The sequence below is a fragment of the Leiobunum rupestre genome, chromosome 2, assembly GCF_980474605.1.
Source record: "Leiobunum rupestre chromosome 2, qqLeiRupe1.1.hap1, whole genome shotgun sequence".
NCBI lineage: Eukaryota > Metazoa > Arthropoda > Arachnida > Opiliones > Sclerosomatidae > Leiobunum > Leiobunum rupestre.
Window position 1 is genome coordinate 76,653,255 of NC_143385.1, and position 27,404 is coordinate 76,680,658.

General features: G+C 36.1%; 1 protein-coding gene across 7 annotated transcripts in view; it reads left to right on the forward strand.

The window, feature by feature from the left end:
* The first annotated feature begins 9,055 nt into the window (after positions 1-9,055).
* The window catches only part of Usp32 (Ubiquitin specific protease 32), a 73,301-nt gene continuing 54,952 nt past the window's right edge, over positions 9,056-27,404 (forward strand). For all 7 annotated transcript variants that reach the window (XM_090166395.1, XM_090166397.1, XM_090166398.1 and 4 more), the window contains exons 1-5: positions 9,056-9,183; positions 10,719-10,846; positions 11,596-11,701; positions 24,227-24,348; positions 27,091-27,250. In XM_090166395.1, coding sequence (XP_090022521.1) covers positions 9,126-9,183; positions 10,719-10,846; positions 11,596-11,701; positions 24,227-24,348; positions 27,091-27,250 — 574 coding nt within the window. In that variant the 5' untranslated portion in view covers positions 9,056-9,125. The remainder of the gene's footprint in view (positions 9,184-10,718; positions 10,847-11,595; positions 11,702-24,226; positions 24,349-27,090; positions 27,251-27,404) is intronic.

Consider the following 27,404-nt stretch of genomic DNA (forward strand, 5'->3'; position numbering starts at 1 on the left):
CTCTGCCAAGGCCGAGTGAGGGTTGTGGGGGGGGGGGATGAAAAGCATGCTCAATTTTCTTTTTTTTTGCCACCGAACTTTGGAGCCCCTTTAATTGACGATATAGACGGATAAGAATTATTTGAAGAGTTTCAGTTGTTTAAAGATGCTATTCCAGTAACAGTCTTGACAACTATTGATACTTTAAATTAAGTAACTAAAAATAACATGGTTGTACCCTAATATTGTAATAGCTTTGAAAATTTTGTTGACCACTCCAGTTTCAGAAGCCTCAGCAGAAAGATCTTTTTCGAAATTGAAATTAATTAAGAACTATCTAAGATCAACTATTAGCCAAGAGAGACTGTCATCACTAGCCTTATTGTCAATCGAAAATAAAGTGGCGAAATCATTAGAGTTTGATGGCGTAATAAAAGATTTTTCTGCCAAAAGATCTAGATGTCAATTTTAAACAAGTAACTGTTACAACTGTAAGTGAACTATGAAAAATAAAATTAATGCCTTCCAATGTAAGAAACTTAAAATAGTGCAATATTTCATCAATAAAACGACGGGGGGTAAAAGGGAGGGTAAAGCTATAGGGGTTATGAAATCTGAAAGTCGAGAGCCCCGCAAGTATATTTCGAACCCAGCCCCGCAAAACACCAAGCCGGCCCTGATTTATTCCCTATTGTTTCGATTGACAATAAGGCTAATGATGACAGTCTCTCTTGGCTTATAGTTGATCTTAGATACTTTTTAATTAATTTAAATTTTGAAAAAGATCTTTCTGCTGAGGCTACTGAAACTGGAGTGGTCAACAAAATTTTCAAAGCTATTATAGGGTACAACAATGTTATTTTTAGTTATAAAATTTAAAGTATCAATAGCTGTCAAGACTGTTACAGGAATAACATCTCTAAACAACTAAAACTCTTCAAACAATTCTTCATCGTCTACATCGTCAATTAAAGTCGTTTCAAGATTTTTACAAGAATTTTGTAGATCTTCTTCCAAAATGTTTTTTATTGCAGCCACACCACATACGAAGCCAAATACATCTTTGTGCTCTATGTACAGTTTAAATCTACTTTCCATGGCGGATAATGCGTTATCAACTATTTTTTAAAAATAATTCGTTTTAAATTGAACCTCACCATTATAAACTGTTTCATCGGGACCTTCATAACTAAACATTTTCTTTTTTTTCGTGTCCTAACTTCCCTAAAAATGGTTGAATATCCAATTCAACGATAATTTTGAAAAAAAAAATACAATTTCTTCTAAAGTGTTTAGTCGCTACGTCCATTGCCACTTTTTGGTTTTGCTGACTATATTAACTTTGGTCAACATTTCGTACCAAATAATGAAACTAACGATGAAATCAAAATAGTCCGTGAGCCAGGTGAAAATTCGACAATAAATTTTCTGACCAAACGAAAATATTATTTCTGTATACAGTAGTGTATCAGGAGTCAGCAACCGTTTGCCGGCGCCCTCTAGCGCCAAGCTGTTAAAAATGGCGCCCCATTAAAGATGGCGTCGGAAACATATCTTCAAACGGTCGTATCTCAGTCGCCTAATATTGCAGCTCAACGTGCAGTACCGTAAATTATAGATATTAATATATTCTTCAATTTATGTTTTGTACATATTTATCGTTAATGGATTAGTTTGTCTGTTAAATTCAAAAAACCACATTTTTACTCCGTTATACATCTACGTTTGGCTTCCCCAGTACTAAACAGCGCCACCTAGATTTTTATTAACGAACACAGTGTATGCTGTATCTAATTATCTTTATTTTAAGGTATTTCACTAGTCGCTAGTGTACTTATTAGTGGTGCTACAATAATAAAAGTCAAAGGGGGATGGCAGAATGTAGCTCTATTGAAATGTGAAAAATAAAAAATACACCCATTTTAGGAACGAAATTTTAAATATATTATATATTTTAAATTTATGAATATACAGTATATAATATTTAAAGTACAATCTAATTAGTGCTCATCGCTTTTGCATGAGTCATTGTCTTCATGACCTATGAAATCGATTTCAACATAATCCAACACGTTCGAACAGTTTGCCAATTTACACGCTGATGTACACTTCAGTCCGTTTAAAATGCATGTACATTCCGTTGGTTTACATATTCTGGAGCATTTGCAAGCCATAAGACTTTAAATCCATATTTGCGAAAAGTCTATGGTCAGATTTAAGAACAATGTCTTTATTTTTTCCCTTAAAAATATTCTTTTTCATCGAGCTGAATGTTTTTAAATTTAGTTTTTTGATGGGGTCGTGAAATCCGGTTCTGGTTTTCAATCGATTTTCCAAAAATAATTGGTAAGCTTCCTCGCCTTTTCTCCCAGCGGAAATAAGGTCTTTAGAAACCTCACTCGTTGCTGCCGCACCAGTAGAAAGACTTACGATGTCGCATGCAACGCCGCCAAAAGGATTGGTCTAGTTACTCTCTAGTAACTCGACGATAGAAGAAACGTCTTCTTCATCCCTTTTTATTCGACTTTTTCCCAAATATGGGTGAGATATTCCTGGTTCTTGTAGAGAGATTTGTTCTCTCAACTGTCTCAACGCATCTGCTCTGAATTCGGCAGTGAGGTAATAACGGGAAACTGTTCCAGGTTTGAGACTAAAACCTCGAGTTCCACCAGCAGTTTGAGTATCTTTATTTAAACTGTCTCTTCGGTAGCCTGGTCAATAGCGATTCGGGCAAACGGGTTATTTGGCCGAAGCTGAACTGAAAATCCGCCGTCGTAAAAATGTTCAAACAATTCCGGAAACGTTTTATTGAGGTGAGTCATTTGGCAGTAATAGACAGGTAAATAACGAGAATAGTTAGGTTTATCCATGGCAAATATCCATGGAATGATTTCTCGGATCGCGGATAGATGCAGATACCAATTACCTTCTCTGTCATCCAGAATTTTGCCAAAAGGCCTCTCTCGTTTCGCAAGATACTAATAAATTCAATGGAGCCTTCAGCTATAACTCCCGATTCCACGGCAAGATCACGTAGTCCGGCGTCACCGAACATTTTGCCAATCACAGACATAAAATTGCATATTGTATGAAAGTTTCCCATCATCAAAGTTACATCTTTAAACATTTCTTCGTTTATCCAAACTATTTCCGCCACTTTCGCATATAGCACTTGGTCGCAGACCACGGCTATGCTCTTCAGATTCTAAGTAGATTTAATACGAAGACAGTAGCGCACGATTTCCTGAACTGTCGACATATCTGTTGCTGGGGCGTTGATTGTGGGCAAGTAGCCTACTGAATCAGCCGTCACTGACATCGATTTTCGAACTAAAATATTAAATCCAGTCCAAGAGCTTAGCTTTTGATCTGGCGAATTTGAATTTCTTGAGTTAACCCAAATTAAATCTCGACAATTGTGCGCTCAGAATGATCGTTTGGGACTATAGAAACTACGTAAGCTTCAAGAGGGTTATCGTAGAATGGAATAGTGCGTTTCTTGTCTTTCTTACTTACATTGGTTATTGGCAACGGAGGATTGCACGTTAGAGATTGACGTTGAACAATTATTCCATTTACGCGGTGGGAAGTACCGGCTCCACTCAAAACTTCTTCCTGACGATCAATGTTATCAAATGCTAATACTGTAGGAACATTTGGGTGTATTTTGTAGGAAAGCGGTACTAATTCTCTTTCGAAATTATCTAGCTTTTCGATACATAACGATGTATCTATTTCTTCTAGCCTTGAATAGGAACAAGAATGGCCAAGTCGATTGATTATTTTTAGCAACTCAACATTCCCTGTTAACGACCCATGGAAGTAGAATATGCTTTGGCGTGTTTACCTGGCCGGAGCTAACAGCGTAAATAATGTCTTGGGCTATCGACCAGGAGACCCTGTAGATACGATCCGAATACGTTAACTTTTTACCGCCAATCAAATTATTAAGAAAATCGGTAAGGTTTGTCGGTATATTTAAGTACTCCGAAGACAGTTCTTTGGGATGAGGAGGCCATTTTTGTTCTTGGACAGTATTTTAATGTTTTCTCGAAGTGCTAAATCTGCTCCGCGAGTTAAAGATAGCGATTCCTTCGCTTCCACTCTCGCTTCGTAATTTAACATTAACGAACGTACGACTCTGAGAGCGAGTCAAGCGATAGACAGTCTTGCCGTACATAAATTCTTCTGTTAACGTTAAAATATATTATGGACTCTCCAAACTCAATTACAATTTTTCGGCGCAGGTTATTCTTAGTCGAGTCAGATACTTCATGATCAGCAACTCCGTTATTACCCATAGATAATATAATCCTTTTGGTAAGGTCATGCAGAGAATAAATTGGGCTTCTTACGAATATTTCATGGCGTAGATCGTGAAACAGTTCCGCGAAAGCTTTGTTTTCAATACATTTGAATCGATCTGCCTCTTCTGAATCCAGTTGAGCATCTTGATTTTTTGGTTTGCAGCTTGTATAGTATTTGTAACACGACTTATGATAGTGAGCTTCTGCAGCCACTATGTCTCGTGAGGTTATCTCTATAAGTCTTTCATCACATTGTTCTATTGCCGTCTTTCTGAGCGTTTGGTCTGCTCTTAAGTCTACAGACTGTATTAGCGGTTCTCGAGTGTTAGTCCCTTTAATATACTTAGACGTTTTATGACAAAATAAATAGTGTGATGGACCTTGCCTCGAAGAACGTCTCAAATCGTCAACTTCCGCCGAAGTTGATGGGTCTTGATTTAGTTTTTCGAATTTACCTAAAGTTTTTTTAGACGTAAACGTGTGTCTGCAATTGCGATGGTAGTATATCTCGCTAAATAGCGTTGTATCGTCATTAGCTAAGCGAAGAAGCGGTTCAAAGTTCCTAATCTTAGCCACACCACAAAGAGATTTCCATGACCGTTCGTCTTGAGGGCGGGTAAGCTCCTGTGAAGGCGATTCTATATTGCAAAGTACGCGTGTTTCTCTGCGCTGTCCACTTCCTTTTCTATATATTTTTTAACATTATTAAACTTAACTTTTATTAAATATAATATTTATATTTCACAACAAAAGGTTTACTAAAATAATGACCCCAACCTTGGCACATACTATGAGAGACTATCTGCACGTGTAATAGTTTTTCAAAATAATATTAGTTTTGGAAAAAAGAGCTGCGAAACGTTTGTGGTCGTTCCACGCCCTTTGAACTCCTTTTTGTCTCACCTCTCCCCCCCCTATAATTGTCGTAATTTTACCACTACACTCCTCAAATGTCGGATTTTTACTTGTCCAAACCTCCCTTAAAACTGTTTAACTTTGACCCGTCCGTATAGTTTTTCCGCCTTCTCTCTGGAAGGTTTCAGATTGCTTCTCTTTCGTGTCGCTTCCGAAAGCGACATTCTGCCATCCCCCTTTGACTTTTATTATCGTAGCACCACTAATAAGTACACTAGCGACTAGTGAAATACCTTAATTTAAAGATAATTAGATACAGCATACACTGTGTTCGTTAATAAAAATCTAGGTGGCGCTGTTTAGTACTGGGGAAGCCAAACGTAGTTGTATAACGGAGTAAAAATGTGGTTTTTTGAATTTAACAGACAAACTAATCCATTAACGATAAATGTGTAAAAACATAAATTGAAGAATATATTAATATCTGTAATTTACGGTACTGTACGTTGAGCTGCAATATTAGGCGACTGAGATACGACCGTTTGAAGATATGTTTCCGACGCCATCCTTAATGGGGCGCCATTTTTAACAGCTGGGCGTTAGAGGGCGCCGGCAAATGGTTCCTGACTCCTGATACACTACTTTACACAGAAATTATATTTTCCTTTGTTCAGAAGATTTATTGTTGAATGGTCGATTTTAGGCACCTGGCTCACGGACTAAAAGACGTAAGTTCTTGAAATAAACCCTGAGCCTCGCTCCTAATTTTCACATCTGAAGCTCTTTCTGAAATCTCGCTTAGGGCTTTTAAAAAGGCCGGAATTTGAAATCTAACAGCTCTAACCTGGCCACCACCCTCCTACGCATTGTAACCCGGCCACCTGGATAAATGGCTTTAAAAGTGGCTTGATGAATTAGGCCTAAGGTGGTGCCTTGGGTATTAGCCTAGCGGATTATTATTATTATTATTATTGATTGGTGACAAAGTTACGCGTTCGAACGATGATTCAATCGCGCACACAATTTTATCTTCTTCGACACTCGATGACTCAATGAAGTTCTCTTTTAATTATCCGTTAACCCTACAGTTTTCGTTGCTTATAAGTGTGCCAGTACAATTCCTCTTTTCGAAAAATTTTGAAGGCGCAAAGCGCATCCTTCTCGTTATCGGCAATTTCTTCATGCTTTCTTTTCCGTCTTTTCTTTTCTGCGTCGCTCATATACTTTCTTCCCATATATTGCATATTTGAAATGGACATTGGAAACCTGCATTTTTGTTACCTTATCTTTAACTGGATTTTCCAGGAATTTCCCGTTAAATGCTTGAAAGTGTGAAATACCGAGAAACCAGTGGGTGCCCACTGGACCATTCTTCCCAATCCAATGCTCAGGGTACTCGGTGTTGAGGTATTGCACCACATGTCGTTCCTGGTGAGGAAGTGCACCGTAATGCAAGAACCAAAGGCATGACAGGTCGACTAAAGGGACATCTTCCAATGCTTCCGCTACTTCATTTCGTAGAAAGTGCAAAGTAACTCACCCCGTTAAACCGATTCGGAAGAAAAAATGTCCCAATGACGCGATCTCCTAGTAGACCTGCCCAGGAGTTTAAGCGGAATTGTACTTGATTGTGATGTGGAAATCCCCAGTGTGGATTTACATCCATCCAGATATGGTTATTCTGGTGGTTAAATGGGCCGTCCCTTCCAAAGGAACACTCGTCGAACGCCAGGATGAATCGGAGGAAATCTTCGTTGGCATCCGCCATGGTACTGAACCAGTTACCAAAATCCAACCAAAGGCGCTGATCACCATCGTGAAGTGCTTGGTAGAGCGTGGCACGAAATGGGTGAAATTTCTGGTGGTTAAGGTCACTCCAGACATAATATTTTGACTAGTAAAAATCGGAGCATGCCATTCTTATTCGCGACCGAAAACTATGAATACGCCCTCATTCGGCAGCAGACGGAAGCAGTAACAGGTCGCGCAATAGCAGACGGTACTAACAATCAAAGTTTTAAATCGTGCTGAAATATATAAAAATATATAATATTTTCCTCAGAAGTTACTAGTTTTATTATTAGAATACAACACAGAACGTCATAGACCCCAGATTTTCGGCTCTAGCATACGCTACACACACAAGAAGTGGCTGGAAAACTAAGGCACCGCATCGCCACCTAGAGCTGTTTCGGTCGCGAATACTTGCTCGAGGGTAAGCGCCAAACTAGGCGATGACTGTGTCTTCCATTTTAGTGTTATGACGTCCAGGTCCGCGGAATCTGGGATTCGCATTGCCGTCTTCTTCGAAGTCAGTCCTTATAAAATTGCACTTGTTCTAACACTTAGTTTTCAAAGTAAAACAATGATTTGGCTCAAAACATTTTCGTTTTCACAGACAATCATTACAATAACATGAGGCTTAAAAACATCTGGGTAGTACCAACTTATTATTTTTCATGACCTATTATTTCAGTGACAAAATGTACGATTTTGACCATTCCTACTCCATTAAAGGTTTTCGAGTATGCTCTACAACTTACTTTGAAACTTTTCGTCTAGCACCTAGCGTTCAAAAACTACAAATTCTAAAACCGTGAAAAATTACACGATTTTTCTGAATTTCACAAATAACAACGATCGCCACTGACAGAGTACACACTGAAAATTTCACATTTCTGGAAGGTATAGTTTTTGAGAAAAATGCCTGGGCCGATCAAATGAAGACACCCTGTCTAGGTATACACTTGAAATGTCTAAGGAAGATTTTTTACGGCCGTGATGAAGCTTGTAGAAACGGGCGTGTCTTAAAGCGGGAAAACTCACGAGAAAAACTCTCACGCCTCGCTACCCTAATTCCACGAAAACTCGTCATTAAGCGTAGTCATGGTTATTATATTCTTAGCTTACCTGACTACATGTATCTTTTTTATAACCATAAAAATACCTGAAATAATAATAATAAAGGACTCTCATAAATTCCGCTCCTCTGTAACTGACCACTTAATTGTCACCCCGTAATTCCTACACTGAGCTGTTCTTTTCTCTTAAATATTCTTGCCTTTTGTACGGTATGTAAATGTTTTTTTGTATTATTATTAATATTATTTCTTTTTGTACTTTGTATATTCGTTTCATGCGTGTGATTCTTCTCTGTAAGGGCCTGCGCAAAAGCCGTTTCGGCTTGGTAGGCAAAGTTCCTATTAGTGAAATAAATAAATAAATAACTTCAAAATATTAAGTACGATAACAAATTGAGGTTTTTCCATTGTTTTATAACACTTTTTTTCCGCGGGAAGATCGCCTATTTGTTACCATGACGACGCATTCATTTCGCGTCAAAACTCGAGCTAATTAATTTGAAATGTCGTGTTACGTCTTACACTTGACGTAGTTAAAGGGGCTCCAAAGTTGAAATTTCGGTGGCAAAATCTGTGTAAAGTCAGTAAAGTGCGAAATTTACGGTTGACTCTGCCCGCCTCTGCCAAGGCCGAGTGAGGGGTAGGGGGGGGGGAATGAAATGCATGCTCAATTTTCTTTTTTTGCCACCGAACTTTGGAGCCCCTTTAAGCCCCACCTTTTTCTCTACGCGCTTTCGTATCACCGTCTCAATGGAACCTTACTCATTCCAAGTGTATACCTCTATAGTTTCCTGATATCACACATTACTGGCGGTAGTCTCTCTTTGAGTCCTGATTGGTTGATATTGGTCGATCGTCTTCCACGGCTGTTTGGCTATTTCCTAGTTACGCGGCAGCATTCTAGGTACCTATGAGATTTCTATGGTTATAGCTTTGGATTTCAGTGCTGCCAACTGGTTTTTAAACTTCATGTAATATTTACGCTAAGCATACCCATTTCAGTCCGAAAATTTAGTGCTACTCTATTGTCACAGTAATTATATAAACAAAAATGGTGTTTTCTGCAATTTCATAATGTTGGGAATTTCGAATTTTTAAAATAGTTAAATGTCTTTTTAATATTATGGGAGCCAAGGATTCTAAACCTTGCTGTATAAGTTATGAAGATGCTCTTAAAAGAGGTTGTGTATTTATTTAATTCTTTCTTCGATTCTCATTTCTAGTTTGTTGTTACTCTAAGGATTTGTTCAAGGTTTATAGAGCTGTCATGTGCTATTTAATCTCAGGTTTATTTCCTCTAACCTGCTTGATATTCTCAAAATAGTTGAAGGTTTCCTAACCTTTTTTAAGGTTCAATTCAGTGTATTTTGCGTTCTTATGCTTGTTTTTTTTGAGTCTCACACTTTTTTAGGGTTCAGTAATAATATATGTAAAGTAACAGAGTATGGAGACCATGGTGTTACTATATCCACGGGCTTAAACTTTCATAGCCATAGTACTTCTTAGTGTGTTATACTTTTATATTCATGCTCTCGAATGTAAGTGTTCAATGAGAATTGATTAGATGGTGTTCAAATGTTGCTAGACATGCCACTAGCCATACACACCTAGGTTGAGTCATTCTGTGATGTCCCAAGCAAGAGAAACAAGAATTGGAACATTTTCAATGGAAATTGGGAGGGGAGATATTCCTTCACCCGGTTTGTGACATGGAGTGTGGGTGCATTAAAAGAGATTTTTCTAGGCTACAAGTTTGCGCTGAAGATAGCTAAAACAAAGTTGAAGGCGTGAAAAGAACAGTAATATGTCTAAAACAATGATTTACTTCTGAAAATTGTATAGTTTATGTAAAATATATTGGATTGGTATATCCCAAGTTAGTCAATTTCGTAGAGTATAATATTAACATTAATATAAATGGGTCTCTGATTTGACTTGAATAAAATTTAAATTAATGAGGCTCAAATATGTATTTTATTTTCTGCATTTTAATATTTAAGCCATATTTAGTTACAGAAGAAAGCATAAATAATTGTTATTTGAAGGCATTAATTTGCAGCAAGGGCACTTTTTAATGCACTGAATTCAGTTTGAACTTTATTTTTGAACAATGAAATAACTGATTCATGCCTGGGGTCATTTATATCCCATGGGGTACGCATGAGCCAGATGTTTCTGAATGCTCTTCTGATGGATAAATACATTTCAGGACTTCATTAGGTAATTTAACCTAGAGCTGAATTGTCTTAACAGTTTCCACATTTGTCATAACTTTTATTTGAAAAAAAAAATGTTGTATGCAAACTTAATATTTGGCTTCATATAAAACATTTATTCCCAATTCTGGTTTAAAAAATGGTTTTGCTTTCTCGTACCATCATAGGCCTAGCTAAGCGTTGCGTTGAAATGATGGCCATTACATAATTTTACGTTGCAGTTCACAAGGCGAAATAGACATTTTTTGCTTCACCCTCAAAATTCAAATGATTCTTTTGCCCTTTAATTTCTGTACCTTAGCAACTGAAACATGCTATACACTTACAAGCAGGCTACCAATTCTTAAGATTATAAATAAATTCAGATAATTTCTTTATTCATTTATGTTCATTAGATTTCACTTTCCTGTTATGAATTTTTGTGATAAAAATACCTATAGAAAATTGTTTTTGCAAACCCCAGCATAATATACAAACTATCAAAATTTTTTTCAATTTAGTAACTGATGCTGAATTACGACGTCTGCGAGACGCCTTCAAGAGGGCCTCTAATCTTAGTGGTGTTATTACAAAACAAGCTTTCATTAAAGAAGTTCTTGGAGAATTTGTTCCCAATAAATTATCTGAGGTAATTTTCTTACCTGTGCAATTTAAATGGGTATTTGTTCAAATTTCTGATAAATCAAGATTTTGTACATAAAATCATCAATTCACATCATGTACACCAGATAATTAAGTAATAAGATTTCCAACAGTTAAGTCGGGAAAACTCCCATTTTTTTAGCAAAAATTAGATAAATTTATTATGAGCATTCAGAAAGAGTGCCCCAAAGAGTATAAATGTACACAAGTAAATGTTTCTGGCTAAAGATTTGCCTTTATTATTTATAGGTAATAATATGGCACCAGTTTAGTTTTAATGTCAATCATAAAATAAGCATACCACTTCACGAAGAGATGGATTGAGTTATGACATGGAGAGTAACGTTAGGTAGTTTTTCCAACAAAAGATAAAACCTTATTTTTTTATTGAGGTTATCTTAAAACATCAGGGAAATCAATTTGCCAATAGTTGTACGAACCCTGAAAAAATATTCAGCTTTATTCAGATTGAGAAATTTCCAAGCTGTTGGTCTAGTGGATGTGAAATAAATAAGCTATGGTGTAATGTTTTTAATTAACCCTTAACATTTTCAATTGATATAGAGCCATGTAGAGGCCAACGCGACAACTGCTCAATTTTTATCTGCTAAACTGATGATTTTCTATTATATTATCTTCTCACGTTGGCCGCTATGTGGCTCTTTGTAAACTTTAAAGGCCAATTATGTAATTTTTAACGTTTTTGTTTATGAGTTTGTCTGTGTTCTTTTTCAGCATATATTTCAAGCATGTGGTGGCACCAATAAGGGCATAGCATTCAAAGATCTGCTTTGTGGCCTTGTTCTTCTCACAAGTGGATATAAAGAAGAAAAAATTAAATGTTAGTATATATTTTAAATCACTTTTTCTTGTGTGGTTTTGTTTTCAGAATCAAGCATGATAATATTAAACTTTCCTTTAACTTTTACTTTGTTCAGTGCCACTATTAAACAAACAAGGCAAATGTTTTGAACAATTATTTGATGAAATAAACTGTGAACAGATCCCTCTACATTTGTGGCTGTAGGGTAGATAAAATAGGCTCATTAATTTTTTCTTTCTTAAAAATGCCATGTTATTAGTGTTTGTACGGGGTAAAAATAAAGCTTTGTTTGGGGAAGGGTTAGCCCACAAAAATATAATGTCGGGCTCGGGGTTAGCCTATAAAAACCGTAAAGTGCCTTATTTTTGGTATTGTAGGTATTTAAAATGAAACAGAATTATTATTTATATGCAACACTACATTTATACAATAAACCAAGAGATGTTTAGTCGAGGCGTGCTTAACTGGCAGGTATTTTTTTCCCCTTTATTATTATTATTATTGAAAGGGGTGCCAAGCCGTGCACTTCGACCTTGGGTCCATTGTGCAACCCCCAACCTGTGACTTTAGGTAAAAAGTCCTATTTCCGACACAAAGTTAAGAATCTGTTTGGCCGGTATGTTGTAGAAGTCATGCGTCTCCAACCGATGCATACCAAGATGCTCAAACCTTTGAGCCGCATAATAGTCACAGCTACAAAGAATGTGAGAGGCAGTTTCCTCCTCCGCTAGACAATTAGCCCTACAAATTGGGTCATCACTGACACCAATAAGATTTAGTTGTCTGTTAAGTTGGTAATGGCCTGTTAGTAGGCCAGTTACCAACCTTATATTCGTCTTACAGAGCGAGAGTAGCTCTTTTGCTCTCTGCCTGGACGGGCCAGGGATAAACTCCTTGGCCTGCATTTGACCAACCATCTCAACCCAAAGCTTGAGTTGACGATCCGACGTATACTTGGAGACTAGGCTGTGTACCAGGCCACGGGGGATGGGTAGAATAGCTTCTGGCCCACTAAACCCAGCTCTTGCACCCTCCCGGGCCAAGGCGTCAGCCTTTTCATTCCTGTGATGCCCTTTATGACCAGGTATCCAATAAAGTTCCAAGATCAGAAAGAAGATCTAAGCAGCTAAGAACCAGTTTAGAAGTGATACTATACTGGTTATGAGCTTTAAGAGCGGCCTGACTATCCGTGTAGATTTGGATAACGTTCCCACGATGCTTCTTTTCCAGACAATAGTTGGCATAGAAGCAGATAGCAGAAATTTCTGCTTGGAAAACTGTAGCGTATTCCCCTAGGCTTTCGTAAAAACCATAGTTATTATTAAGGCAGTACATCCCCGCGCCTGTACTAGAATTGGTCTTAGACCCGTTGGTAAACCAGACCACCTCACCTCTGGCACCAAGGGTAATATTAGCCCAATCCGTGCGGCTTGGGAAGTTAACCTCAAAGGGCTTGCTAACGTGTAATTTAGCAGCCGAGATGTCAGAACCCATCTTAAGTTCGGGTAAATGACTAGAAATATCATGATAGAGTTTGGTGTGACTATTTACCCAATTATTAGCCTTCAACCATCCATTTTGGTTAAGCCTATAGGCACCAAAAGCAGCAGCTTCCTCTATTAAAAGATGCAGAGGAATAATGTTCAGGAGAACTTCTAGAGAAGCACTTGGGGCTGTTCTCCTAGCTCCAGTAATGCCAATACAGGCTAACCTTTGCAGGGTGCGCAGTTCAGACTGCATGGTTTTTAAAGTAACCCTTGGTAAACCAGACACAGCTGCGTAGGACAGAATGGGTCTGATGATCATAGTATACAGCCAGTATACAACTCTGGGCCCCATGATTTACTGACTGTACTCCTAATCCTCCAAAATAACATTTTGCCCTTCTTGATAATATAATCAAGATGTGGTTTCCATGTTAATTTGCTGTCAAGGATGACACCGAGGTATTTCACCTCAGTGCTTTCCACTAAGTTAGTTTCAAATAAGGAAATACCATTTAACAATCCCTGGATCCTTTTACGAGTAAATGGGACCAGGACCGTCTTACTATAATTAAATGTGAGGTTGACCTCTTTGCACCAGCACTCGACTGATGCCAGAGCCCTTCTCATTACATCCTTTACTGTCGTTGAGAATTTTTCAGTGAAAATGATGGCAATATCATCAGCGTAACCGAAACAGCGATATCCCCCCCCTATTCAGCCTCCGCATTAGATCGTCCACCACCAGACACCACAAAAGGGGTGAGAGAACCCTCCCTGAGTGCGGCCATGGCTGGTGGAGACCATAAGGGAGTCACCAAGCAGGGAGGACATCACCTTCTGGCAGGGTTGTTGATTTTTTAAAAAAAAATCAAAATCATCGATTTTTTTTTATTTTAATCAGATTTTTTTTATTTTAATCGATTTTTTTTTATTAATTTTTGGTTTTTGTCACTTATTAAAAGCAATATATAAGCTTATTGATATAATTATTATTTTTGTATAAATAATATTCAATAGTAGACAGTTTTATCATGTCAAAAAATATTTATTCCAAGAAATAAGTATATTTGTATCACAGGAGTAACCTTGAAGTAAAACTAAACAGTGTGAGAAAAAATTAAATGCCTGGGGTGTTAGTGGCCCTGGTGAAAACTTAATTAATTCAAAGTTTTTCCCTTCAAGATTTATAGTTCTTTATTTAACACTCCAAAATTTTGAAATACCCATAATAACTAACCTATTAAGCCTATGCCCTAGCACATATTGTCAAGAGTAGATAATTTGACCATAAATTATGAAAGCCTGATTTTGAAGGTTAAAAATGGTAAGTGGCCAGTGGCCAGTTTTTTATTTAAACTACCTAGGCTCTACTGGCCACAGGTCCAGTTTAAAACAATTCGTTATTTCTCAGCCTCCGAGAGTCCATTATTTTCTAAAAACCAAAAATGAGGTTGGGAAGGGATCGTGGTAGTGATAGGTAATAGTGTAATATAATGACAAAACAGGTCTAAAATATAATAATTCAATAGTAAATCTCTCATTTATGGAAAGTTAATACCTTTTAAACAATCTTTTATAGGAACAGATTTAAATCAACGATTTAAAAAAAAAATCATTTGATTAAAATCGCGATTTAAATCGCTGATTTAAATCAACTTGATTTTAATCAAACAACCCTGCCTTCTGGTCAGTGAACATGGATTTGATCCAAAGACAGTGTGTCATTGATACCAAACTTCTTAGCAGCCTTCATAATGACTGAGCTAGAGACCTTATCAAAGGCACCTTCGATATCAAGAAAAACCGCTAACGCTATTTCCTTTGAAATCAATTGCCTTTTCGAGGCAGTTGCTTATGCAATGAAGGGCGGTCTCAGTAGACCTGCCTTTCTGATAAGCAAACTGTGTGGAGGAGAGAGGATTTTTAGAGATAACCTATTCTCTAATATAGCTGTACACCAACTTTTCCAAAATTTTTAAGAGAAAAGAGATTAGACTAATTGGTCTAAACGCCTTAGCCTCAAGGTAATTTGACTTACCAGACTTGGGTATGAATATGGCCCGAGACAGTTTCCAAGTGCTTGGTATATCCCCTAAGGCAATACAAGCCCTATAGATCCTTAACAGCAAAGGGCAGAGAGAATCAATGCCCTCTTGCAACAAAATGGGAAAGATCTCATCAGGTCCTGGTGACTTATAGGGCTTAAATGATTTTATAGCCCATATGAGGCTAGAGTGCATGACAACCTTATTTGCCACTGCCCAATCTTCCCTTTTGGTACGTTTGATCCTTAAAGCAGTGTCACAGTTATCTGTGACTCTGGAGTCTAGAAAGTGCACATATAACATATGAGTTTGTGTCCTTGCTAGGGATGCACCGATATATCGGCTAATTTTTCAAATATCGGTATCGGCCAATATCGGCATCGGCAAATATCGGCTTAAGCGAGGCTGATATTAGCCGATACTTCTGGTATTAGAAAAATATTTTCAGGAAAAACTTTAAAAAAAGGCGATACTCAACTAACTAATTAATGGAAAAAATTTATTGCCACAACCTTACATTTCCTTTTAAAAAGGCCAGTTGATCGCTGTTGTAGGAAATAATTATTCCATATATCATATAATTTTTTAACAGGTGGTTACGAGAGTAAACAAAAAAGCATAATATTGTGATAGGTAACTTTGTTAATATCGGCCGATATTATCGGCCACGATTAGCCGATATATCAGCTGTACCCATATCGGTGCATCCCTAGTCCTTGCCAAAAGTAGAGAAACTACCATCTTTCAACTTAATAGTGTCAAGATGTTTAGTATTATCATGTGCCATAATTTTCATTAACTTGGCTGAACTGGGAACATCTGATATGTTCTCACAGAAGTTTCTCCACGAAGCTTGTGGGGGATTCATGGCAATTAGTAAATAATCTAGACTTCTTGAAATGAAATATAATTAAATTTAATGAAGACAAAAAGTTAGAATATCAAAATATACATCTCTCTCTCTCACAAAATCGTATTCCATTGGGAAAAAAGGGGCAACTCCGAGAGGGAGGATTGTCTTCCATTGACCAAGGTACTCCCTCCCGGAGTACTCCCAGCTGCCCGAACTCAAGAGTCAGAGGGAACCAAAATAGTGCTCCAAAAACGTTTCGTATTTCATTGGGAGTTACCAAGACATTGAAGCGAATGTGTCCATGATCCGACAGAGATGGTTCATTGGACACATGCGAGTCAGTAATTGCTTCTGCAACATTTTCTGTACACAGTGTAAGATCAATGGCCTCACTTCTGTTAATTGTAACAAAAGTTGGTTCATTGTTCCTGTTGAGAATATTAAGCTTAGTGCTAACTAGATGTTACCACAAGCTCATTTCCACGCTTATACTCTTGCGTATCAACACACAGGCTCTGGGCATAGTAGAGTTATAATCAAAGAATATATTACCTGCAGACCAAGTATCCTGCCACTGACAACCCAAGGCTCCTGAATAAGTGCAACATCAAAGCACTCCTTTGCAAACCTTCTGCAGAGTCTGCAGAGGCTGCCTTGCAGTGATGCAAATTAATTTGCAACACCTTCATCCTCGTCTTAGGTAGGGAGTACTTGGTTTCCAGTCAGGTCTGCCGAGCTGTACCCAATGGTAGGTGTGAAAATCACACCACTTCCACTGGCCCTATCAGGGGCCTCAGGTGGTTCCCTCGTACCATCTTCCAGAAGAACTTCCTCTTTGATCTTATCAATGTCGGATAAGCCAATGGATTTTAGGTCCTTCAAAAGAGTTTCCTCTTCTAGTCCCCGCAACCCACAGTCTCACCTTCCATTTCTGAGTCCTCCGAGGCTTTTGTTCCTGGCACATTTCCAGATACAGGGCTAGCCCCGCCTTTGTGGGTTTTTGGGATCATCAGGCTAGGATCATGGAGTATCTTAAAGATACCCCTGTCTAGGGCTGTTTCTGCCCGATGCCCAGCTTCCTTGATGACCTTCGTTATATTTTTCCAACACTGCGTGTTAAGCGCACTGTTGAAGGTGCGTAACCTTTTTAGAAGGATTTTAGCGTCCTTCGTGTATATGTCCTTGGTGCGGAAGGTGACCTTGAACGGTTTTGGTAGGTCGCTGTATAGCCACTCTTACTCTTGAAGGTTGGGTAACGTGCCTTCGGAGGCCTTAGAGCGAACTATACAATAATTATCCTATTCTAATAAGATACTAGTATTTCTTAGAAAAACTACAACTGACTAGCAGGCTAGCTGGGAGTTAACCACTCCCATACTAACTAATGACTCTACAGCTCTGCTTTAATGACTCTTAATGCCCCTATCTCACTCTCTGCTACCTCCTTTTATACTAACTCCCACACTGGCGCCGCCACCGGTGCCCTTGGGAATTAGGCCTGATAAGATAAGGGTTTGCCTGTTTGGCCTACTAGCAATATGGCTGCCACTGACCAAGTTGGCTACAGCTGGCCTTCATTACTGATAGCCCCGCCCCCTCAAGAACCTGTTCGTTCTGGTTGAAAGCACTACTCAACCAGTCCGCTGTAGGTTCATCCTTACAAAGGTAAATGTTAGTAACTCATTTCTAAGTCTCCAATATTTTTAGAAAGGATAGCTTATGTCTAGCCCTAAGTTGGCCGTACTATTGAGCTGGCAGTCTTGTTGGAGTCTTCTGCCAGAAAATGTTACTCTCACTTTTCTCTTTGAGATCGTTAAGACAGTGTCTCTTTATCTAATTAACTAAATTATTTAACTTTTGTACATAGCATTAACGAATTAAATGCTCAATATTAATGATCCAGATCGTATTTATTCAACAGTAGAGAACGGCACCACCATTCAGCTCAAAGTTCCAGAAACTTGGTAGAGGGTCACCCGAAGGTATCCCATCTATACACTCCAGAACATTACACTGAATGGTGCCCTTTTCTTCTACTACCGAAATTGCACTCACTGGAAAGCCATCTTTGACAATGACCATCTTAACTGAGTGTAGAACCTCGCTAAAGGTCTGGTCCATAGACTAAATATGCTTATAGACTGGAGGGTTAACGTTATAAAACTGTTAAAAACTCGGAACGGTGACCTCTAGCGGCTGGTCTCTAAACTAGGTTTCAACCCCCATTTTACCCCTCCACCGCTGCTATTACATACCCGCTTTAGGGCGCGAAATATTTGCTACTTTGAATGGGTAATTGTAAGTAAAACCTTTTTTGAAACTTTGATTAGAATTATAAAATTAATATTTAGATCTTAAAAATTATTTTTGCCGTTGTTAATGTAAGAAAAACCTTTTTTGAAACTTTGATTAGTTTTAAAAATTAATATTTATGTGCTAAAAATATTTTTGGTTATAGAAAATGGTTTTAATGTACTTGTACATTGTATTGGAAAACACTGATTTTCAATCAGCGAAAAATTACCTACATTTTGGTTTGTTGAAAATGTTTTTATTACAATTAGAAAATTAATATTTGTCTTAATAACTATTCGTTTTTATAAAAAAAAATACCTCTAAGCTTAACAAGCATGATTATACTATTTTTATATATAGTCCAAATTTTTTTGTCAAAACATTATAACAGAACTAATTTTTATGCAAATCAACAGGTTTGAAAAAATCGACAATGAGAAATTATTACAATATCTTGCTTTCTTCTTAAAAAACACCAGTTTCCAAAAAGAACACAGATATTAATTTTAAAGGGATGATGTATATAACATTTTTATTCATAGGAAAAAATGATTTTGGTGGTTTCACATTATCCTCTAAAACAGTAGTGCAATGTTCACATAAAATAATGCAATTAGCGAAACTAGGATGTTTCAGTGTCTATATTATTCATATACCAAAATTAGCAAGGTAAATGTTGTAGTTTCAATAATTTCTTGGACGGTTTTGTTTGTATGATAGGTACTTGCCCATTTGCTATCCTTTTTTGTTTTGCTTTGTAAGCTTTTTCTTCTTTCTCTATTATTATTGCTTCATTAACAAATTTAACAGCATAAAAAAGCCTCATTTTACAGTAAGCACGAATAAGCATTTCTTTATATTCTTCACATATATTTTCATCTTCAAAATTGCACTTTGATACGATGTTTTTTAGTATATTTGGTTTGTGCATTGATGTGTTAAATTCTAGAATGAATACCTTTTCACACCTCAACATAAATTGTAACACTGCATCTGAGGGAGATGTTAAACTACCAAAATCACCTTTAGAATGAGAATAGGCTTTCATATGGGTAAAAATCTGATATTGAGTTTCCATTATTTGCGATTCATGGATAAATTTGCATATTTCTTTATGACAAGCGTTGTGTTTTTTAGAAATTTTTTTCATTGAACTACCAACGATGTATGAAAGGCAATTTAAGTCTATATTCGATCCAAAACTTTCACAAATTTTTTCTGCATCAGAAGTGTCTAAAATATTTAAGCCAATTTTTCGTTGCGCTGTTGCATATTCAATTCCTTCTTTTCGGAAATTTTCTGATTCAAGATTTTTTATGGTGCTTAGCTTTAAAAGAGTTACACCATCATCCATTTCACAATTCTGGTTGTTACTTTTAGTTACAAATGACATGGCCACTAAATTTTTGAAATGACTTCTAAATTTGGAGGGTGTTGGGTTTTGATTATTTCCACCTCTTTGACGAAGTGCCGAGAAGAAATTTTCTAAGGTGTCTTGGTTCAATCTTCTAGTGAAGAAAAACTGGACATTTTCAGACTTCAAATCTTGCCACAACTGCTCTATTGCATTAATTGTGTGGATCCAACCTTCCACACAATATATTTTTACATTTGGTGGAAGTCGAAATTTAATACTTTCGAGCATTTTCTTGCCTGATTGTAAAACATCCAAATGTTTAGACGCTTCTCGGAATGGTCCAAGTAGAACCTTTTTACTTTTGAATTTACTTGCATTACAAGCATCAAAAAGTTGATCAACTTCTTCAATAAAATCTGCAGTGTACACAGAATTGGCATCCAGTTCTCCCAAACTTGCGTACGTCAACATGCCAGCAGAAACAGAATGGCTAAGGAGCTTAGCAACATCCTTGACACGCATTTTTGAATAACTGTTTGGGTGGATCATTTTTTTCTTTAGTTTGGGAGCAAGTCTAATGGGTTTGGTGCTGTCTTTTTTAAAAAATTGTTCAACGTAATGAAAATGAATTGAATGTCCTTTGTAGTCTATTACATATTTCCTGAAATTGTTTCTCAAGCTTTTGAGTAAATGCAGAACATCATACATGAAAAATATTTTTTTAGTGTTGTGGAAAAAAAAAGGATGGTTTTTGGAAACATTAAATTGGTTATATAAAGAGCGGCTCGTTGAGCCTTGATCACAAATAATAACTCTAACATTTAGGCCAATTTCTTGTAGTTTTGTCAGGGTCTGAAGTAATAATTGCTTTAATTCTTTAGCATTCATGGTTCCTCTTGAAAAAGCGTAGGAAACTGGCTGCTTCCACTGTTTAAATAAACCATGAACCATAATGACAAGTGCTTCATTTGCAATTACTTTTTCCACCTTTGTTCCTGACGTGACAAAGCCCTCAATTTCATCATCTGTCTGATTATAAGAAATAGCTTGTAAAAGTGACATTTCGTCAAAAGTTACAATGCAATTTTTATCTCGTTCATCAACATTTTCCAGTTTTTTCTTCAAACTTTCAAACAATATATCATTTATTCCAGGTTGAAGCTTAATGGCAGACATCCAGTTTCTTAACGTGCGTGGATCTGGTAGATAAAATAATTTTCTTATTAACCGATACGCTTTGGGACTTTGATGATAAATTGACAAAGCTATTTCTTTGTCTTTATCTTGAATCCATCTTCTGCCAGTGGAATTTTTTGTTGATAGCCGTAACTGAGTTTCAAAAAAAGAAACTTGGTCATCATTAAGAAAATCTCTTGCAATTTGCACTATTTTTGATATTTTATCTTGAGGTGTTCTTGGTTTTAGGGTTTTCAACTCATTTATTCGTTTTTTATACCGGCTAATTATAGAAGATTTGACCCTTAACTTCTTTTTCAATATTTTCCTTCGTGGTGTTTCTGCAAATGGAGTTCTCCTTATGCTGATTGCCAAATTTTTTACTTTTTCAGTTTCATTGTTGACGGGGGATTCTGCTCTGCAAATTAGGTTATCTGCATTATCACTACTCGTTTCGAAAAGTTTCACCAAGTCTGGGGGCTTTTCACCCAAAGAGTTTAATTCTTCAAGATTTGCTTCCAAAAAAAAAGTTTTAGATGTTTCTTCATAGCCATGGGCTAATAAATATTCATTCACCATGAAATTAATTTCTAATTTTGTATTAGCTTTTGAAGTTTCTTCGTCAAACTTAAGCTTCTTTCGTGACGTTCCGTTTTCCAAGCTAAAATGTTTTCTTTTTTTAGGAGTTGGAGTCACTACAGTGTTGTTCACTACAAGTGTTTGTTCATTTTGTGCGTCTTCAATATTCACTTTATTTTGTTGAATTTCTTTCATTACTGTTGGTGATGAAGGAACAGCACTCCAAATCAACTTTTTCTTTTCCTTATTCATGAATTCTGGAGATTTAAAGTGTGAGGAGCATAGTCGTAGATTATTGTAGCAATATGTGGGATTTTTGGTTTTCAAATCTTCTCTCTGAGAGTAATTAATCCATTGACCACACCTGTCAATATAATGGAAATATTTGTAATAATTACAGAAAAAATTACAGTAACAGGTGCTTTCACTGCTTTTCTAATACGTACCTATCAGGATCTTTGGGAAATCTGAAAAAGGAAAGGTCACACTCTTTTCTTTGTGCATTCTTGCAGGTTGCTTTAGCACAATATTTGGTTCCAGTTGTGCGATCTAGCTTTTTCTCCATTCCAATTATCTTTAATAAAATAAATGGAATTAGGAAGTCACCATATCCGTTAAACTATCAAAAAGAAAAATGTATAAGCAATTGTGGCCCAGAGATTTCAATTGAGAAGCCATGATATCCAAAAAACTATAAAATTTAAATTTAAGCAAATACAAAATATTTTAAGAACATCTGAAGTATTTATACCTTTTTGGAATCCAATTTAAAATTTCAAAAGTTAAAAATTGAGTTTTTTTAGTTCTTTAAAATAACTCTAACTTGAGACATTTCAAAATAGAATTAGGAAGTCACCATATTCGTTAAACTATCAAAAAGAAAAATGTATTAGAAATTAGCCACCAATGAAATACAAAAACAAAAAGATTATAAGTATTTTTAAGCAATTGTGGCCCAGAGATTTCAATTGAGAAGCCATGATATCCAAAAAACTATAAAATTTTAATTTAAGCAAATACAAAATATTTTAAGAACATCTGAAGTATTTATACCTTTTTGGAATCCAATTTAAAATTTCAAAAGTTAAAAATTGAGTTTTTATACCTTCTTCTGGTTCCAATTTTAAATTTCATTATAAACAAGGCTTCACAAAACAGAAGATATCGATAAAACTATGGAAAATAAAATATAAGAAATGTAACAATAAAATTAATTTATAAAATAATTTTAATCAGTCATACCTTTGTCTTCTATCCAGAATTTTATTTTCAAAAGCATAGCACACGTGGTACCAGCGTGGAGCTGTGGAAACAACAACTTAAGCAGACGACACGAATCACATGGCCTGAGGTTTCAAGACCACCCGGTAGAGGGTCTCAAGCCAAGCCGTTAACATTTCACCCGATCCCGGCCTCCAGTCTATAAGCATATTTAGTCTATGGTCTGGTCCTGGGCCTTAGACTTCTTAGAGGCCTGAGACTGGGAATCTGGGGAGTCGTGCTCCCTAGATCTTTTATTTGAGGCGGAGTAACTGCCCTCATTGGGTTTGTTCTCCAACCTCTTCATTTTCCTGCGGTGCGGATTCCGCGTTTGCTTTTTACCTGGAGTTTTGTCCCCAATGGACCCTTGCTCAATCACTCGGGTCACAAGGCATACTTAAAAATAACATAAATCATCGGCAAAATTGAACTACAGCGACCTCATATTTTTTGTTTTTTTTTGGTGGAGAATATAGCACTTGACGCGTAGATTACGAAGTGATTTTTTTTTGGGCCGCAAATGATAATTTTTTAATTAACTTAATTTTAAAAAAGTAGTAATTTTAGGGGATTAGTAACGTTCTTCTTAAAATTTTTCCGTCGTGTATCCGCCGACACCACTTTTTAGGTGCGCACCAGCCCCATTCTGAGCATTGACAGTGGGCCTTCTGTAATCGTACCTAGTGGCATCGTAATTAGTGAAATCGTGTCAACTTAAATAGTAACAAAAATGAGAACAGGTTTGAAATATACTTTAAAATTCCCCGTATTGGCGGCTGACGGCGCCGCGCACTCACGACGGAAAGAAATACAACGAAACAAGTGAAAATGCACAAACATTTAAAAAATTTTAAATTAAATTAAAAAATTAAATAATCATTTGCGGCCAAAATAAAAAATATCCTTGGCATCTACGTGACAAGGTCTATCAGGCGCAACCAAAATGAATATGAAATTCAATGAGGCCACTGTAGTTCACTTCACCCTTTAATTTAATTGAAAAGCTTGCACTTTTTTGGGCCTTTTCACGTTTTTGGTTGTTGTTGATAATTTAAAATTAAATACTTGATTGAACTACAGCCTCATGTATTTTTTTTTGGTCCCCAAATTATTTTTTTTTTAATTATCTTAATTTTAAAAAAGTAGTAATTTTAGGGGATTCCCTACAAACTAAGTACAAACTAAAACCCAACGTATTTTTTGGTATGAGTTACCACTCTAAAATTCAAATTGTTTGGCATTCTACTAATTATTTCCAACTATGAAATGGAAAGCAATGAAGCTTTATATTTGGGTATTTTAAACGTAAGTGCTTCATCATTTAATAACAAAATTAAGACGGTTACAAATAATTTGCAACTTACTCTTGTAACTCTTTAATATTGTCAATTTTCCTTCTACTGGTTTGGCGCATCTTTCATTCAATATTTTAAGGGTTGATTTTATAATTATAATCTTTAAAACTACATCCGTGTTTCTTTACATTTGCAGTTATATTTAGTCTGTATGCAAATGAACTAGGAACACACGTAACCAAAGATGAAATGGTTAAATTGGTGCAAGCATCCGATGGTGGATACATATCAGAAGCAGTGGCTGACTGTTTTACTGAAGTAGGTTTCGCCTAATTCAGGCAAACCAATTGTTTTTTGTTTCATTTTGTACAAAATGTTTTGTCATAAATTATTTAGTAGATAATATTTTTTTTATGTATGAGTACTGATATTTTTTTCAGTGTATAATTTCTAGATTTATTCCTTACCAAAAAATAAGTTGGCTAAAAACCACTTAAAAGAACTATTATTTCAACTTGGTTTTAAGTTACCATTTGGGACAAATGCATACTTAAAAATAACTTAAATCATCTTTAACAACCAACTTATTCCAACTAGACCAGAATCAACCCCTTACATTTAACTACTTAAAACCAACTTAAAAATAATTTCAAACTTAAGAAAGAAGTATTTTCCTGCCAACTGAATGACAACTTATTACCCTTTTTACTAGTAACTTGAAATATGCTGACAACTTGAGCCTACTTAACACCAATTTAATATTAATTAATAATTTGTATACAAACTAAAAAAAACTAAAATCCAACTTATTTTTTTAGTGTGGAATATGCCTGTTGTAAAAACTACATTATAACCCTTACCAAAAAATAAGTGGTCTAGGAAATACTTTAAGTTGGTATTTGGAACAAATACCTCCAAATACCAACTTAAAACTAACTAAATACCAACTTAAAAGCTACTTAAAACCAACTTACAAATAATATGTAATTTTCTGACCACTAAAAACCAACTAATTACCAACTTAAAGAAAAAAGTATTTTCCCATCAAATTAATAACTTAATAACAACTTATTACCCCTTTAACTAGTTTATTGAAATATTCTGACCACTTGAGCCTACTTAAAACCAACTTAATGTCAACTTAAATGTGTATACCAACTAAATACCAACTAAAATCCAACTTATTTTTTGGTAAGGGAATATGAACACGAATTAATAATAATAATAAATAGATTTATTAGGAACATTGGAAAAAGTTAACTACAGCAACCTCATCTTGTTTTATATTTTTTTAGGCGGATACGATAGTTTGTCACGTAGATAGCGTGGGTATTTTTTATTTTGTCCGCAAATGATTATTTACTTTTATTAAATTAATTTAATGGAACTTCTTTATTTTTTTTTAAATTTTGTTTTGGTTATTATTTTTGCCGTGTGTCCGCCGACACCAGGCTGTTTTGAAAAATTGCTAAAGAACAGTTTTTGGTGATTGTATATATATTTTTTGGCGCTTAATGGCGCCGCTCGTTAGCTACATTCTCGTGCTGGGGGCGCGCGCCCCAGCCCCATACTAAAAAAAGCGATGGGCCTTCTATAACGCAACCTAGAGGACAGTACCTAGGCATACCCTTCCAAGTATTGTCGGGCGTGTGAAAAATTTGATCGTATATCGCACGGCCAATGGCAAAGTGGGGTACGCGACTGGAATAATTATAGTAATTGTTGGATTAAACTGAACTCAAATATTCAAAATCCTTTAATATGCCGAAAAATGAAGTAAAGTTTCATTAAATAACCAAGAAATTATTCGTAGCGAACAACACGGCTACTGAAACTGCAAGTGTCGGCGAACACACGACAAAAAAATAACAAAAATCGTGAAAAGGCCCAAGTAAGGGAAAAAAATAAAATAAGCGGTTGCGGCCAAAAAAAGGCAACACTGCTAGGTAATTCCCAAAATTTAGAAAACTTGTAATTTATGTAACCGGAATACCACGGGCTGAAAAACACTTGGTGTCGACGATCACACGACGAAAATAATAACAAATAACCTGTAAAAAAACAAAATTTTCAAAATTTTTAAATTAAAATAAAAAATAAAATGATCATTTGCGCCAAAAAAATACCCACGCTATCTACGTGACAAACTCTATTATCTCCGCCTGATATAATTATAAAACAATGCCTAGGGTAAGTTAGGTTTTATACATTAGGGCATCCGTTGCAACAAGATGGAGGTTGCTGTAGTTAACTTCACCCGGAATATCTTTTAAGTAGCTTACAATACTTTTTTACAAAAGAGTCCTAGGTGTACTTCCCTAATCACATTAAATTAACACCAACAATAAAATCAAAGTAAAAATGATAGAATTACGGTCCAGGGACTAAATGCAAGATATTTTTTTGGCCTCTGTTAGGGAGGAATATTTAGGCATTTTTGCAATTAATTTTGAAGCAATATTTAAAACCGTTTGAACTCTATTTAAGTCAGCCTTTTTGGCTGCCCCGTAGAAAATAATCCCGTAGTCAAGTATGGGCCGGATCATAGAATTGAAGATTAATCTTAACGAGTCAGTAGGTAAATAGTTTTGTATAGATATAAGCGCCCATAGTCGGCTTTTGGCTTTGTTGATGATGTATTAAAAATAACATAGAAAGGGTTCGTAGCTTTAACCAGCATTACTTGAACTCAATTTTAGTATTAACACTTGCTTTTCTGACTTCACCACCATCTCCAGGGCTTTTAGTGGTGGACCTATATTTCCCAGGCCTAAATTATTATATTTACAAACTGTCTCTCTCACTCCTATGATTGAAGTCAAATCTTTAAATTTTTAACCCTTAATACGTATTTCTTTTGGAGGTTCCAATTCATGGGTTGAGTCAGGTCATGTTTATTCCTATATGGCAGCAAAAATTATTTTTTTCCTGGTCTTCATGGGTATTAGGTTAGCTGAAATAATGTTTATGAAAATTAAAACAATTGCTAAAATTATATTGATGTTTTAACATTGGTTTTCCCACCAAATGTACAAAACTGTTCTTTCACTGTATATACAGAATGACAAAGTTTCTTATGATGAATTCCGTGACTGGTTGTATAATCATCCTGATGCAACCTCCTTGACGAAATGGCTGCTTTTTGAACCTTGCTCAGTGTCTCTCTTTAACGATCTTGAAACTCCAACATTTTACCAAACCCTCGCTGGAGTTACACATTGTATGTATATATTTATGTTCAGTAATGTATTAGTTATTATAGATGTATAATCTTAGACCAAAAATTCTAGATTTTGAAACTTGAGCATTAATTGTCTGGCAATGCAAACTTTTATAAGATCTGGTTCGATTTTTGCTAAATGATAGGTTCAAGC